This window comes from Plectropomus leopardus, chromosome 19, assembly GCF_026936395.1.
Source record: "Plectropomus leopardus strain MGB_pleo_1.0 chromosome 19, ASM2693639v1, whole genome shotgun sequence".
Lineage (NCBI taxonomy): Eukaryota > Metazoa > Chordata > Actinopteri > Perciformes > Serranidae > Plectropomus > Plectropomus leopardus.
This window is the reverse complement of record NC_142194.1, coordinates 8,677,998-8,693,773: the sequence shown is the minus strand read 5'-3', so window position 1 is coordinate 8,693,773 and position 15,776 is coordinate 8,677,998. Positions and strand designations below refer to the sequence as shown.

Below are 15,776 nucleotides of genomic sequence, written 5' to 3'. Positions count from 1 at the left end.
TTCACATGAAAAGACATAAAGACATAAAAATAAATATAACATAAGATCAGAATAGAATATATAGGCCTAGTATACATCTTTGCATGGATAAAACCCACTTGATAGTACTAGTAAAAGTAAAAAAAAAAATAGGACAAAATAGAATGCAAAGAATCCATTAGATGGTAAATAGAGATAATATAAATAGAAATAGAAAATATAGTGTGTAAAATGCATAAAATTAAGGAAAATATGCACACTAAAAACATGTACTAATAGCAAGACTTCCAAAAAAATAATGTTTGAGAATAACAGTTAACACTGACATTTTTTTTTTTTTGTATTAAACAGTAATGTGTTGCATTTTCAAAGCAGAAACGCGCGAACCTGGTAGTTACAACAACAACAAGAGCATTTAAAGGCAGCACCGGATACACACACAAGTTATCTACCGTTTTAAGACACCCGAGTGCTCAACCTCGTGATGAAACTCGGACAACTTCGTCAGAAACGACCGACTACGCCTTTGAATTACTTATTAGGTAGAGTGCAACAGGTGACACGTTACTCAACATCACTCAAACAAGCTAACTTATTTATTTCTTTGCAGCATGTTCACGAAATTGAGTTTCCTGGTTAATGCTAGCTGGCTGAGCTAACAACTAAACTAGCAAACGTTAATAGAGCGAATGACGTACTCACGTTGGTAACTTAGTAACCGTTGTGTTAGCAACGTCAGTGATGGGCAGGGGTAAATTAAGTTAAGTTATAACGTTAATTTTGATAAAATAACAAACAAGACACCTGCAGGACTCCGTAGACAAGGTAAACAAATGTTAGACTCTCTATTCTTCCATTTTTAGCGTGTAGCGAAGATGCTAACCAATATCAGCTAAAGCTAGTCAGAAAAACGCAATAAATAAACCCACCTTGCTCGTAGTCAAACCATCCACGTTAGTATATACCATTAAGATGTATCAGGTATACAAATGAAGATACAGAGGTAGCGTGGCCGAGTGGTCTAAGGCGCTGGATTTAGGCTCCAGTCATTTCGATGGCGTGGGTTCGAATCCCACCGCTGCCAAATCCTTTTGATCTATCATACATCAATTACATACTTCCGATAAATTACATAATATCTAGCACACGACCGGGCATTCAAAAGGTAATGCTGCAAAATAAACACAAGAAGGATTTTCCTTTTGCCAGTTCTTGCCCAAAGTCACTACCATGTGCGACACTGTCATCTAGTGGCTTTATGGTGGGTACTGCATCGCAGCGATACAGTTTCATGATTAACCCTTTGTAATCTGGATTGACATCAATTTTCGTGTGCTGCGTTCAGACGCCTTCACAAATGTATACCTGTGATATCTGAGGAAATTGGTTTGATTTCTTTGAAAAAACACGGGAAAAGGGCAATGAGCAACTTGACAAGAAATGTCCGGTAAATTTCTAGAAATTATTTCTAATTTTAGAAAATTATTTATTAAAGACACCATGGAAAAAATGTCCAAAAAACAATATAATAATATTAATAATTTCACATTTAAAAATATTTTACAGAATTAGCATTATTTTTAAGCACAGTTATTCAAGTATTTTCCTTGTCCCCCCCCTAATTTTAATTTTCAGGTACATTTTCTTGTACTTTTAACAGTTTGCCCTCCCCTGTTTTGCACCACCAAGAGTGGTATGTTATAAAATCCAGAAAATATTCCACTTAAACACAATGGAGCACAGGTGCCCTTTTTTGTTGTGTCTTTACTGTATCTCTCTAATAAAATACATAAAACGTTCCCCACAAAGTGCATTACAAAAGGAAACAAACTTTTTAAAGTGCCAGAATTTCATTCAATTTAATAAGAATAAAAGAAAATTCATTATAATATACAGATATCCAAAGTGACTCTGTTGTACGTATTTGTCCCATTTTCGACATCTTTCATTAGTCTCTGTAAATTTCGAATGATCAGCTTAAGTGATTAGTTTACATGTCTTGGGAATTATCAGGTTTCACTGGGCCTGGATTTTTTTCTTCAAGAATTGAGAAGCAACAAATCGCATTTTCCGGATGGCCAGCTGGGTGTCTTCAGGGGATATCCCAAGATGCCATACAGCCCGTACCGAATTTCCAAAATGTGGGTACATGAGAACTTGTATCCCCTGTCCCAGTGCTGCCTCCTCTCCCTCGCCAACCTCACCCATGCGGGCGCAGAATTCAGACGGGCTTAAACTGGGCTCCTGTATACGGAAACGCAAGATGTTTGTCTCCACGGCAACCATGTCTACAGCGAACAGAGGAGGGTCACAGTCGAGCAGAGCTGGGAGAAGGGAAGAGAAGAAGTTATGAGCAGGCAGTTAATCATTTAAATGTGCACTGTGTACGCTTTACGAGGATATATTGGCAGAAATAGAATATAATTCAAACTATGTTTTCATCAGAGTATTATTACCTGAAAATAAGAATTGTCACATTTTTTGTTAATTTAGAATGAGCCGTTTATATCTGCATCGGTAGCGGTCTTCATCCACGGAGTCAGCCATGTTTCTACAGTAGCCTGGAGCAGACAAACCAAACACTGGCTCCAGATTATAGACCGTAGAAAATAGCTCTATTTGTGTTTTCCCGTTAGCTACCATAGTTAGCAGCCCCCCACCAACAAGCCAAATAGAAGTGTAAAAACACTGATTTTTTTAAGCTGAAATCGCTTTCTTCAGTGCTTAACAATTTTAATCACCGAATTTGTTTGTTCTGGTGAGAAAGAGTCCTCTGCGGATAATTCGGCTCCTGTTAAAAACCTCCTGAACGATGAACGAGCAAGGAATCCTAACCGGGAGTTCGCACTTGGCACATAGGAGAAGTTTCAGCAGGTTGCACTTTGCAACCTTCACCACTAGGTGCCACTAACTCCCACAACCTGGACCTTTAATTTTAATAGAAATAAGCTGCTCACCCCTAGCAAACGTTTTTGCGTTACGGTGATCCTCCTCCAGTCTTCCAACCATCTCTAGTAAAGACAGTTTTCCAGCGGCTGCCAAAATACCAGCCTGCCGCATTCCTCCACCCAGGGCTTTACGGCACCGCAACGCCCGCGATATGAAGTCTTGGGGTCCAGCCAGCATGGTACCCACAGGGGCCCCCAAACCCTGTTACACACCATAATGTGTATTTGACTTTGAGAGACTTTATTTTATGTTTCTGCAAATTTAATATTGCTTCAGGTCGACAAAAATGCACAAAAGTACACATAAACGTGTGTGTGTGTTTATGTATTGCAGTCCCACCTTGGAGAGGCACACACTGACGGTGTGTGTGTGCTGCAGTATGGTGGATGGAGGCACTTCCTGGGCCACAGCGGCGTTCATCACTCGGGCTCCGTCCATGTGAACTGACAGACCGTAGCTATCTGCCAACGCACGAACCTTCGAGATGGAAAGAAATCCTGTGAGAGCTGCTCCACTCTGCTGTAGTGAGGTAAGTACCACAGCTGCACTCATACATTGAGATGTAAAAGTTTATCTGTTAGCCTGATCTTTGCAAAGAAACAAATCTGCACACACACCTCCTGCAGGAAGGTCAGGGGCAGCACACGCCCTCCCTGTATGTTGTGCGTGTTCTCCACGCATATGAGGCGCGAGCGGGGGTAGTGGGGGTCGGGGTATCCGTGGCGGATCTTTGATTCCAGCTGCTTCAAGTCAAACGATCCATCAGGGAGAGTGGTCACGGTGGTGGCGTGGACACCAGCCAGCTGTGTCAATACACACAAACACACACCGAATGAACGCACAGCAGATGATAGAGGTGTTTTTTTTTTATCTTTTTAAAACCGTCTATGAACCATTTAGTGCATAAATATAACCAAATACAAAGTGAAAAAAAGTAATGATAATGGATAAAAGTCAAAAAAGCAACATCAATAATGAACATAAGGACACTTTAAACAAATAAATAAGCGAAAAAGAAAACAAAAATGAGGAAAAACAAAGAAAGACAATGAAAACATACAAAGAATCGATGGCTTGGGTTTAGTTGCATTTCATGCAAGAGTTTGCAAGTCTGGTTTGGCATTATTAATTCTCTCTGCTCATGCCGATGCACATACACTTTTTAAACCCCTTTTCTCATTTCCTCTCCTGCTTTCCTCCTTTTCCTTCCCCTCCCTTCCCCAGCTACACAGTTGTGTTTTCATATATCAGCATTGGGTCTTACCACAGGTGTCTGCTGCTCTGTGCACTCACCTGTGCGCTCCCTCCCTGCTCATAGATGTGTAAATGGGACAGATCGCCCACAATCATCTCGTCGCCCCGCTCCCTGCAGTGCACCATCACTGCATAATGACATGTGCGCACATTTATGACCATGTAAAAAAAACTCATAAAAACTGATCCAGACTCTGTTAATAAATGCACTGCTCACCTGCGATGAGGTTACTCATGGTACCAGAGGGGACGAACAGTGCAGCCTCCATCTGAAACATGTCAGCTGCAATTTTCTGTAATTCTGCAGAAGTTAGTCAAATACTGCAAGATTTAGTTATTTTAAACTGGAGGTGTGCATGCATTAACATTAAACCCTCGCATTCAGTAGAATATTATAAGGATATATATTCCTATGGCTTTTTTTGCAGATAGGTGGGTATACTGTAAACTACCATTAAAAAAAGAGGTGGGTAATACCCGTATAAAACCTCGTCTCTAACCGTTCACAGTCGGGTCTTCTCTCATCACGTCATCTCCGACCTCGGCCTCCGCCATGGCCTGCCTCATCCCCGGCCCGGGTTTGGTCACCGTGTCGCTGCGGAGGTCCACCACCCGCACATGGCCCGCCCCGCCGGGTCCCGGGTACCTGGGTTTACCGGTGTTGTAGTAGCCGCGCGCGGAGCTCCGTCCCAGCACGACAGCCGCTGCATCTCGTGCACTGAGCGGTTTGCTCGAAGCGACGACACCGTGGTTCAAAAGTTTAACCAAAACTCTGCGAGACAATGTTTTCAAAGACATGATGCTCCACCATGTTCATGGGATATTTGTTATTGAACTTTGTATCGTTGCAATCGATAATCATTGACTGACTGCAAGGAAAGTTAATGGATGACCTATCAGCCCACCAGCATGCACAGAGCCGCGTGGACATGAAGATGGCGCCATTTTCCACCAAAGCCAATAAGGCTGCTTTTTTTTTCTTTCTTTCTTTCTTTTTTTTTTTTTTTACTGATCCTTTTTCTGCGGACCAACAATTATTTGTCCCCGAGCACCCCTGAGTGATTGACATAACCATATTTCACAGCTTCTGGCTTTGAAAAATGTATTATAATGGAGATTTTTTGTGATTTTTTTTTTTACTCACATGCAGGTTTTGGGGTTCAGAGTTTATTTGAAATAAATACAAAATTCAACCATTTAAAGCAGAATGTTCTTCCCCTACGTAAAATGTAAAAAAACAAAAAAAAACAAAAAAAACCCCTCCCTCCAGTGCTTAAAGCATATTTAAAGTGCCCCCACTGTGTTGCACAATCCCTTCCCCTCATATAAATAAAAAACACTCCCTTTGCCTACTTAAAGCATTAGTGCACTTGCACAAAAAAGGCCTTGCATGAAAACAATCATGAGAACCATGAGAAATAACACGGATCATCTTGCACTATTATAATGGCCCTCAGAAATTTCCTGTTTTATCCCCAAATACTCTTGGACCCCTTCCTCTATCTTCCCAGAATATTGCATATTTTAATAATACTAGGCAAATACATTATGTGTTTCATCAGCTATAAACAAAAATATGACATATGCAAGAGTGCATTCTGTTTACTGCCTAATACACTACAGGAGGCTGCACAGTGCCAACTACCTCAGGGGGGACTACATACTGCTAGGTGGAACAAACTGTAATTTGCTCCACTGTCTTTTCAAAATAATTGAAAGGAAACTAGCATTTGGGATTTGTTGTTTTTTCCTGTTGTATTGAACTTGTATAGAACCATGACCCCAAAAACAGTGGTGTGTACCGAATCGTGATTTCTGTGTACCTTTACACTCCTAATGCAAACAACTGTGACAATATTTTCATGTGTTTTTTTCCTATCAGTGATGAATACTAAGCACAATAATACTCACAAACACAGACACATATAATCTTGTGCTATTCTGAATTTTCTGCTTTTCACTCAAAATATTCTCAGACACACTCCTCTACTTACCTCTACTACCTGCTCCTTCCACAATTATTTTCAATCAGATTATGTTGTGTTTCATGCAGATGCAGTTAAACTTAACTCTCACTATCATCTGCGTTCATCCACCCCAGTAAGTGAGGCACGCATGTGTGTAAATGTCTCTCTGTGCATCTGTGTGTGTCAGTCTGTCCCTGTTCCAGTGTGTACGGTGTGTTTACGAAAGCTCTGAATAACTGTGACACCCTCAGATTCCTCAGGGGTCACAAGCCTGCTTTTGGCTTGACCTTTATCCCTGCACTGAGCTGCAAAGCTGATTCCACCGCGCTGTCGCCCATCATCCATTTATCTTATTGTAGAAAGCGAGAAAGGAGGTGAAAGAATGCCTTGCAAAATTCCCCCCTCCCTACGGACACATACACAAACACATGACACGATGGAGCTATGGGCTCAGGCCCAAACTGAACTGGTTATATCCAGTCATATCCTCTATTTTTTATCAACAATTAAGTCCTGGCTCTTTTGTACGGAAGCCCTTTTCTGCCAATGTGATGAAAAAAACAAACAAACCTACAAATCATTATAATGAAAAACTTTCCAACGTAACGACTTTCTATCTCTAAATAATGATTTTGTATCCAAAAATACTTACTTAGTACCTTGTCATAATGACTTAGTACCTCAAAAATAATGACCTTCCTGAAATAATGAATCTGTATCTCAAAATAATGATTCAGTATCTCATTATTTTTGAGTGACAAAGTTCCCAGAAAAGTTTTGCGAGATTGAGATAAGTGAGCTATTATTATGATATAGGCTATAATAAGATTATGAAATACTAAAAACAGGCCAGCAATTAAACAACAATAAAATAAAATGCAAACCACACAGTTATCATATATTAAAGTAAGCCATTATTGTGAGCTACTGAGTCATTGTTTTGAAAGTATGGTATTTTGAGAAACTAAGTCATTATTTCAAGATACTAAATCATCTTTTGTCATACCAAGTCACTCTTTTGTCATACTAAATCATTAATTGGTCATATTATGCAATACTGACTCAATAACTAAGTCATCTTGAGATATAAATCTAGTATTTTATGACACTAAGTGATTATTTTGACAGTTGCTCATTTTGAGATAAGTAATTATTCTGAGAAAAGTCGCAATAAGTCTTTTTTTGCAAAATACTAAGTCATTATTTTGAGATACTATGCCATCCTTTGTACACAGGTGTCGTTTGGAGATACTCTAATTTTGAGATAAGTTGTTATTTCAAGACAAGAGAGTTATTATTATGAGATACTAAGTCATTGTATTGCGATAGTTATTTTTTGAGATAAATTATTTTGAGAAGTTATACTTTGAGTCACCTCATTCTTGCTTTCACTGGCAAAAATGGGCTTCCATACATATGTGTCTCTTGGACTTAGTCATTAGAGGTGAGACTTGTGGGAATTTAACCACTGTGGACTGAGATGAGACTACGAGGGAGGTGCACTCATTACAAAACAACTCCCTCCTCCCACTGTCACTCACTGTTTCTCTTTGACCCGCAAACACTACAACTCCATTCACATCACACCACCTCCCTCCCCTCACACTCCCCCCTCCCTCATACTCATGCTGTCTTGTCTGATGTTAATCACTTGATAAAAGTCCCAGTGTGTGTTATCAGGACCGCACCACGCTGTAGTTAAAGTTGATATTGCCAGTAACAGAGGCAGGTTTTATGAGCCATAACAAGTCGTCATTAAAAGTCATTAGCAAACATCAGCGTCGTAAAAAGGCCACAGTTGGTCTCGAGAGCCCCACAAGAGCCGTGAACGGAGAAGAGATGAAGATGCATCTGTTTGCAGAGCGGTGATGGGGAACTGTGATAAGATGGAGAGAGTGGGAGACGTCCTGAGCTGGAGTTTTCCGGGATCACTGATGGCTTCTGTAACCTCACACTTTTGTCTGTGTGTGTGTGTGTGTGTGTGTGTGTGTGTGTGTGTGTGTGTGTGTGTGTGTGTGTTTTGTTTCTCTCAAATGCCTTCCAGCATTCCTTGCCTGTGCGTGGAGAGGGGAGAGTGGTGTTTTGGAGAAAATATTGAATTAGAGAAAAAGAGGCAGAGAGGGAGAAATGAAGGAGAGGGAGAAATATTGACTCCTTCTGGGAAGGAGCGAGACGGCAACGCCTTTCCAATAACCATAAACCCACTGGGCTGAAAATAGACGGGCCGAATGAATAAACGAATGTGTTCATCCCACATGAGCTCTTCTCTTTCACAGAAGGAGGGGAATGGAGGTGACCCCCCCTCCTCCTCCCTTCTCTCTCTCTTTCTTTCTCTCTCTCTCCTCTTTCACTGAGGCCATCATTTCTTCACCATGACGAGAGATATTAACCGGAACAAAACAGGTGTTTATGGGAAGCCTTCCCTCAAATGAGGTTTCTCATACACACACACACACACACACACACACACACTTCCCTCTGCAGTCTAAAGGTGTCGACATCAGTGCCTGCGAAACAAGAGTAACATCTGTTTCACATTTCACACTAACCCCCCCCCTGCACATGTCATGGGTCATGTGGACATATTTTACTTTGCACACACACACACACACACACACACACAGAGTTACATTGCTCTTGAGATGCAGGGCAGACTAATCCCCCCCACCATTAAAAAAAAAAAAAGCAGAATCGTTGCAGCTCTCTGTCACTATATGGCCAAAAGTCAGTGGACAAATGAACATTGCACCCATATGTGATTGCTGATCATCAGCGGGGTTGATGCAGGGATTTTTTATATTCAAATATTAACAAATACAAATTTGCCTCAAGGGGCTGTACAATCTGTACAATCTGAACAGCACATGACACTCTCTGTCCCCAGACTCTCACTTCAGATGAGGGAAAGCCCCCCCCTCCCCAAAAATTCTTTAATGGGGGAAACCTGAGGATGAGCGACAGAGGAGGGATCCCTCTCCCTGAATGGACAGACGTGCAGTAGATGTACAGAACAGACCAACATAGTAAAATTTGAGAATTACTGTACAAACAATCGGAATGACAAAATTACAGCTACATTATAAACATTCCCATTCAGCCTCAAGAGCGTTAGTGGTTTTGGGCGCTGATGTTCGGCGATAAGGTCTGGCTTGCAGACAAAACTCCAGTTCATCTGAAAAGTGTTTGATGGGGTTGAGGTCATGAGAGCTCTGTGCAGATTAGTCAAGTTCTCGCTCGTCAGTCTGGGAGAACCATTTCTTTATGGACCTCACATTGCACAATGAAGATATTGTCACGATGAAACAAGAAAGTGCCATCCCCAAACTCTTGCAACAAAGATGGAAGCACACTCTGAAGCACTGGTTCCCAACTTGGAGGTCCTGACCCCCATTAGGGGTCGCCAAAGCTTCAAGGGGGGTCACGAGGCCTTCTTGAGGTCCACTGTGTAGGATTTTTTAAATAATATAATTAGTAGCACATATATTTTTTCGATCTTAAACACCTGAAAATAAGAAATGTTGTGTTTTTGTTTCCTGAGAATGAGCCGTTTATATCTACATAGGGAGCGGGTCCTTGTCTACGGAGATCACCATGTTGCACCACCATGTTTCAACAGTAGCCCAGAACAAACAAACCAAACACTGGCTCCAAATTACGCCATTTTCTTTATTTCTCTATTCTTTAATTTATTTTTTTGCATTTTCATGTCAGTAGTTAGAAGCCCATTTGTATTGAGCAGCATTGGGAAAACACAGATTCTTTTAATGTAAAACCGCTTTACTCAGTGTTTTTACTGGTTTACATAAACAGGTCAGTTTGTTTTTGGAGAGGAGGAGACCTGCAGATAATTCGACTCTCTGACCGCTGAGGGAATTCTAGCTGGGAGAAATTTAAGCTGGTTGCGATCTGCAATACTCACAACTAGATGTCACTGAAACCCCCTGAATCTTATGCATTCAACCTTTAAGGCTTGTAAGAAAACTTTTCAAAAATATATATACAGTAGGCCTATTATTGTAGCATTTCATGTATTTCTGTAGAGAGACACAAAATTAAATTGTTATTTTTAAAGTTAAGATGATTTTTCAAGATAGACACTCACAAGATAAGGGTGCGGGGAAAACTTAAACAAAAGCTACTTGAACAAAAGTATATTAACATCTCTTTGTTTGTTTTTCATAAACCTCCTGCAGTTATTACGTTCATTATTTGGGTTAATTATACAGTTTATCATCTGCGTGCATTAAAAATAACATGAACATTTTAGAAAATATATCACTTAGTGAGGCATTTTCAGTTTACTCGATGATAGAAAGGGAGTCCTTGAGGAAAAAGGTCCAGTACCATCTGCTTTAAAGTATTATGGAATGCGGTAGTATTAAGATGTCCTTTTATAAGAAGAAAACTATGACCTGTGTCATCTTTATAAGTACTGTGTTTTATGATTTCCCTTTAGAAAAGCATGTGAACATGTCCATTGGGTGACCATATACTTTTGGCCACATAGGTTAGAGATATTCTTCTGGCTCCATCCCAGTTCTACTGAAGCGAGTGAAATTTTATTAGCGGTCCTGCGAGTATTGCAAAATGATGTTTGAAAAATCCACTTGCTTCCACTGAACTTGCCATGAACAGTTTTCATTGGAACCACTTTCAACCAAATAAATAGTCCCAACGAAAACGGATGGATTATAGTAATCAGAAAATTGCCTTTTAAAATGCTCTGAGTGCTCAAACTAAATTTAATTCACCCCCAACCATTCAGATCCCCGACGCATTCATTACCTTCGACTTGTGGTAAATAAAAAAAAGAACTTTTTTTTTCTCCATAATTTGGGTGAACTGTCCCTTTAAGCCTTGTGGTGAAGATAGTTATTGTATGACAGTATGAGGCAGGGTTAACCAGACCATCAAGATTACCCACTGTAGTAATCAGTTGCAACCACTATCGCCTGTGTGCACTCATTCATCTCATCCTTCATTCATCCACTGACTGACTTCTCTCTCAGTCCGTCATTTCTCATTTTGTTCATTCAGCTGTAATTATAGACCATCACCAGCCTGTACTATTTCACTTCCAGGAACAGACGCATCTCTCTCTCTCTTTTCCTTTCGCCTCCATTCATTTACCAGACCCTCAGCTCACCCCTCGCAGCGTTCCTGTCACCCTCATGACCCTCTTTTCACTTCTCCTCCTCCTCCTCCTCTTCATCGTCCTTTCCCACATTGCCCACTCCTCTCTCTCTCTCTCTCTCTCTCTCACTTTCTCTCTCTCTCTCTCTCTCTCTCTCTCTCTGGGAAGTCATGTGACTTCTCTGAAGCTGAGCCCTATAAACCAGCAGTACTTGGGGGGCTCAGTGTCTATACAGCTCTCTGATTGGCTCTTGCATTCAGATGCTGTTCACTGCTGGGTGCACACACACACACACACACACACACACACACACACACACACACACACACGCACACACACACACAGCGGACCCCCTGTTTCCTTCTTACAGGAACAAATGTGATCCATCACATTGAAAAACAGACTGTGTTTATGTGTCTAAATGCCACCTACTGCAGGAAACCGGGCATTTAAATTGGGAACTGATTATTCTTTAATGAGTGGGACATTTTCACAATCACTCATGGTGGACAAAGTATTCAGATCATTTACTCGAGTAACAGTACTAACACTACACAGGGAAAATTCTCTGTTACAAGTAAAAGTCCTGCACTGAAAATATTACTGAAGTAAAAGTAAATAAGTATAATCAGGAAAATATATTTCATGGATTAAAAGTAAAAGTACCCAGTGCAGAAAATTTTAAAAATAATAAAATTAAATAAACACACAAAAAGGGTCTAAACCTTAAAATTATTATTTAAAAAACAACCTCAAAATTATTGAAGTTGTTTTATTAAAACAACCCAAAAACTCAAATTTATAAAAAATATATAAATTAATTAAAACACACCCCACCCCAAAGCCCCTCAAAATTATGAAAAAACACGAAAACACCTTGTAACCCCTGAAAATTACTAAAAAACAAAAAACACCTAAAAAAAACCCCTCGAAATTTTTAAAAAAAAACTACAAAAAAATTAAAAGGTTAAAATTATTAACAAGATAAAGAAATGATAAACATCCCCCAAAATTATTTTAAAATATGAAAAAATCCCCCCCCAAATCAAACCAAACCATTGGCAAATAATTTTCTGCCAATCCACCGATTAACCGTACTTGTACAAACTATTTGGTAATTTAATCTAATAAAAAATAGCATTCAAAAAAGTGTACAGATTAAATGTAGTGAAGTAAAAAGTACAATACTCCCCTCTGGAATGTAGTGGCATGCAAAGAAAACACTTAAGTAAAGTACAAGTACCTGTTCTTGAGTATAGCACTTGAGCAAATGTACTTAGTTACATTCCACCACTGCTCAAGTATGAGCGCACACACACACACACACACTGAGCCTGAGAAGTGCCATTTGTTTTGCATTGGGGTGTTTCTGTTGTGGCAGGTCAGAGGCTGAATGGACTTGGTGCAGAGGGCTCAGCTTTCAGGCTTGTTTAATCCAATCGGATCCTTGTTGAGACGAAACAGAGCAGCCTGTCAGTTATTGGCAGAAAAGCTCTGTTGTTCATATTCAAAATGTCCAGTTTGGATTGAAGGCTTCTGTCGGTTTTAATTTGCAGTGTAAACTTTTTAAATCAAGTGTGTAATTTGGAAAACAAAAGCCAGAAAGCTGTTTTTATATCATGAGATTTTGGAGATCCCAGGTTTTTATCTGACGCTGATCTTCCAGCTGGTGCTGTGTGTGTAGCTGCAGGGAGGGAACAAGTCGGTTAATGATTTTATTCCACGTGGAATCCACAATGGAAGAGTATTGATAAAGAAACGCCAAGGGCAGTGGAGCCGCTTTGATGTTGGTTGCCTCTTTATTATGTAACTGACTCACATTTAGAGACCAACACCCTCCCACACACTTTTCCTACTACTGTCAATTCATGCACTCTGTAGTAATGTTGATTTACACATACAATGTATGGGTGTGTGCGTGTGTGTGTTTGTATATGCTGGCAGTTAAACTGTAGTGGGAGCAATTACTGGAACTACATTTACTCAAGTACAGGTGCCTTAATTGAGTATTTACTGTACAATTGCAGCCACTTTTTTCCATTGCTCCACATGGAAAACCGTTTTGGTTCAGACTAAAATATCGTAGCATACACAATATCGTACCATATTGCAATGCCAATATATGCACAGACACTCGTGGTTCCCAGAGGATGAATCCCATTGACTTTGGTAATCCTATGACTTCTTCTAGTGCGCCAGCAGGTCAAGGTTTTTATTTGTCCTAAGAAATATCTCTACATTTATTCAATGCATTGGGACAGATTTTCCAAGACATTCATGTTTGCCAATTCAATTCAATTCAGTTCAGTTCAATTCAGTTTGTTGCATGAGTGCAACGCTTTTTCTCTGTGAGCCTCCAGCAGTGTTTTTTGGACTATAAAACTTCACCATCACCATCACCAGACTTTCCATCGGCATGAGGGTGAGGTTCATTTTTGGGTGAACTATCCCTTTAAGGGGCTGAAATTAGCACGTTTGTCTGGATATAGTGTTTCCATCAATGCCAATCAGAGCCGGAGGCGATAAATACCACTGACTACTGCAGAGTCATTTGACCCGGGTGTGAATGCCGATTTTACACATTTCCACTGCATAAAATCAGATGTTTGAGGGTGTTAGGGAGTGTTTGTGCAGTGGAAAAGAGGCACAAGGGGACATGAAGTAAAGGGTTAAGTCACAAATATATTTATCTTTATTTCCTTCGATAATTATTTCTTTCATTTATTCCTTGTGTCTTGCATGCTCACTTTCAATGTCCCTCATTTGTTTTGCTTCTTTCCTTCTATTGATTATTTCTTTCTCCTTCCTTCATCAGCTGATCAAAATCAGAATGAAAATTTGGTGTCAAGTTTTCATTTGACACCAAAACTGAACTCCACTCATTATTTTCAGTGGAGCTTTAACTTTTGTTACTTAATTAACTATTACTGCCAAAAAAACTGTGAATGCAGGGCTTTTATTTGTAGTGGAGTATGTTTTTGTTGTAGCACTGCTGCAGAGTATTTCCTCCATTGTTGTAGGTAACTCATGGGCGTTGCCAATATTCCATGACCAAAAATCCCCTTACTCACCACATATGTATGTGCATATGCTGGTGCTCATGTGTGTTTGCGTGTGTGTGTGTGTGTGCGCACGCTGCAGTCTCAAGTTCAAATATTATGCAGTGCTTGTTTGCTGGCTTAGGGGACACAGTGACACCTGAGAGTGTTGGAGGGTTTGGTCCGAGTCCACGCCGTTACAGTAAGCCATTTGGCATCCGAGCGCCTCTGCCGCTACGCTTGCACAGCTGTGAACAAAAAAACAGCAGCCAGAATTCACCTCCTAGGTAAAACAACGCATCTGTGTCTTCTACCGTGCAACATGCCTAACAACTGTCTTTTACAACCTGTTTCAGGTCATTCGGGTCTTTGTTCTTGCAGCCAGAAACAATATCGGCACACCCATCCGTTAGGCTGTCCAGGTGTTACGGGAAAACCATTTCAGTGATGATTTAGGTTAGTCACAATGACTTTCAAATGCTGCAGAGTGTGTATCTGTGTGTGTAGGGGGGAATGGTGGTGTAGTCAGCTTAAAAAAATATTGTGGTTTGAGTGTGTCACAGTGAGCTGAGTGCAGGTCAAGACCGTGTGTGTCTTAACATGCTCCACACACACACACACACACACACACACACACACATAAACACATACATGCAGGCTTTTTTGAGTGCATTTGACTGTCTGTGTGCTTCCCATATGGTTTTTATTGATCCGTGTCCCTGTTATACCCCTCCTGCTCCCTCTCCTTCACTCCGTCTCTCTCTCGTGCGCTGATGGTGGAGGAATGATGGAATGCTGGAGGGTAAATCTCTGGTTTCCTGGAAGCTGGTCTGGCTTTATCAGAAGCGGCTGTGACAATACTCACGCTGATGGGCCAACCAAACGTCTTTCCTATAAGCGCAGATCAGCCAACAAAAAGCCTTCCTGGAAGAAATAATCAGCAAACCGGAGCTCCTTCCTGGAAGACCACTGTGGATTGCATGTTGCAGGGTATACTCCTAACCCCTTAATATTCTTTCCACCTTCCAGGCTCGACACCGTTGACATTGGCACAAACTCAAAAATGAAACTGTTAATAGATTCTAATCAGACTGCAAGAATGTAATCAGTCAAACCAGCTCAATTTGAAAATATTCTTCCCGTCACTCAACTCGCTTCACATTAAAACTCAAAGTTGCGTTGAATGTTGGTGAGAACGTTTTGATTGTTGAAAAAATTGTTTGAGAGTGTTGTGCTTGGCTGCAGACTCTGTTGACAACTGTTGAGCAGGACACAGCAAGTCATTACCCGAAAAAATGAATCATGGTGGAAAGACTTTCTGTGAGTGTGTGAGATTCACGAGAGGAGCGAAGGATACAGGCAAAATATTCCAGCCCCACTAACCAGGCAACTATGGGGAACATAAAATGAGTCATAGTGAGCTGAGCTGGCTTATTTAGACAATGTGTGCATGTG

The 15,776-nt window shown here is 40.6% G+C and overlaps 1 protein-coding gene, 1 long non-coding RNA gene and 1 other non-coding gene across 4 annotated transcripts; 2 read left to right on the top strand and 1 right to left on the bottom strand.

Moving 5' to 3' along the window:
• Positions 1-413: 413 nt before the first annotated feature.
• LOC148186306 (uncharacterized) lies at positions 414-15,505 on the top strand. Of its 2 annotated transcripts, XR_015774941.1 has the most exons (4): positions 414-521; positions 3,262-3,457; positions 6,236-6,282; positions 14,678-15,505. It is a non-coding gene; the product is annotated as an uncharacterized LOC148186306 (long non-coding RNA). The 2 variants fall into 2 exon arrangements; XR_015774942.1 differs by lacking the exon at positions 6,236-6,282.
• On the top strand, positions 982-1,063 carry trnal-uag (transfer RNA leucine (anticodon UAG)). The gene has a single exon. It is a non-coding gene; the product is annotated as a tRNA-Leu (tRNA).
• Positions 1,811-5,044, bottom strand: tha1 (threonine aldolase 1). Its single transcript, XM_042507312.2, has 7 exons — positions 4,683-5,044; positions 4,400-4,483; positions 4,222-4,310; positions 3,546-3,731; positions 3,268-3,405; positions 2,937-3,129; positions 1,811-2,303 (listed from the first exon to the last, which is right to left on the bottom strand). Exons 1-7 carry the CDS (start codon positions 4,978-4,980, stop codon positions 1,996-1,998), a joined length of 1,296 nt encoding a protein of 431 aa, XP_042363246.1. The 5' UTR covers positions 4,981-5,044; the 3' UTR covers positions 1,811-1,995.
• Positions 15,506-15,776: the final 271 nt, after the last annotated feature.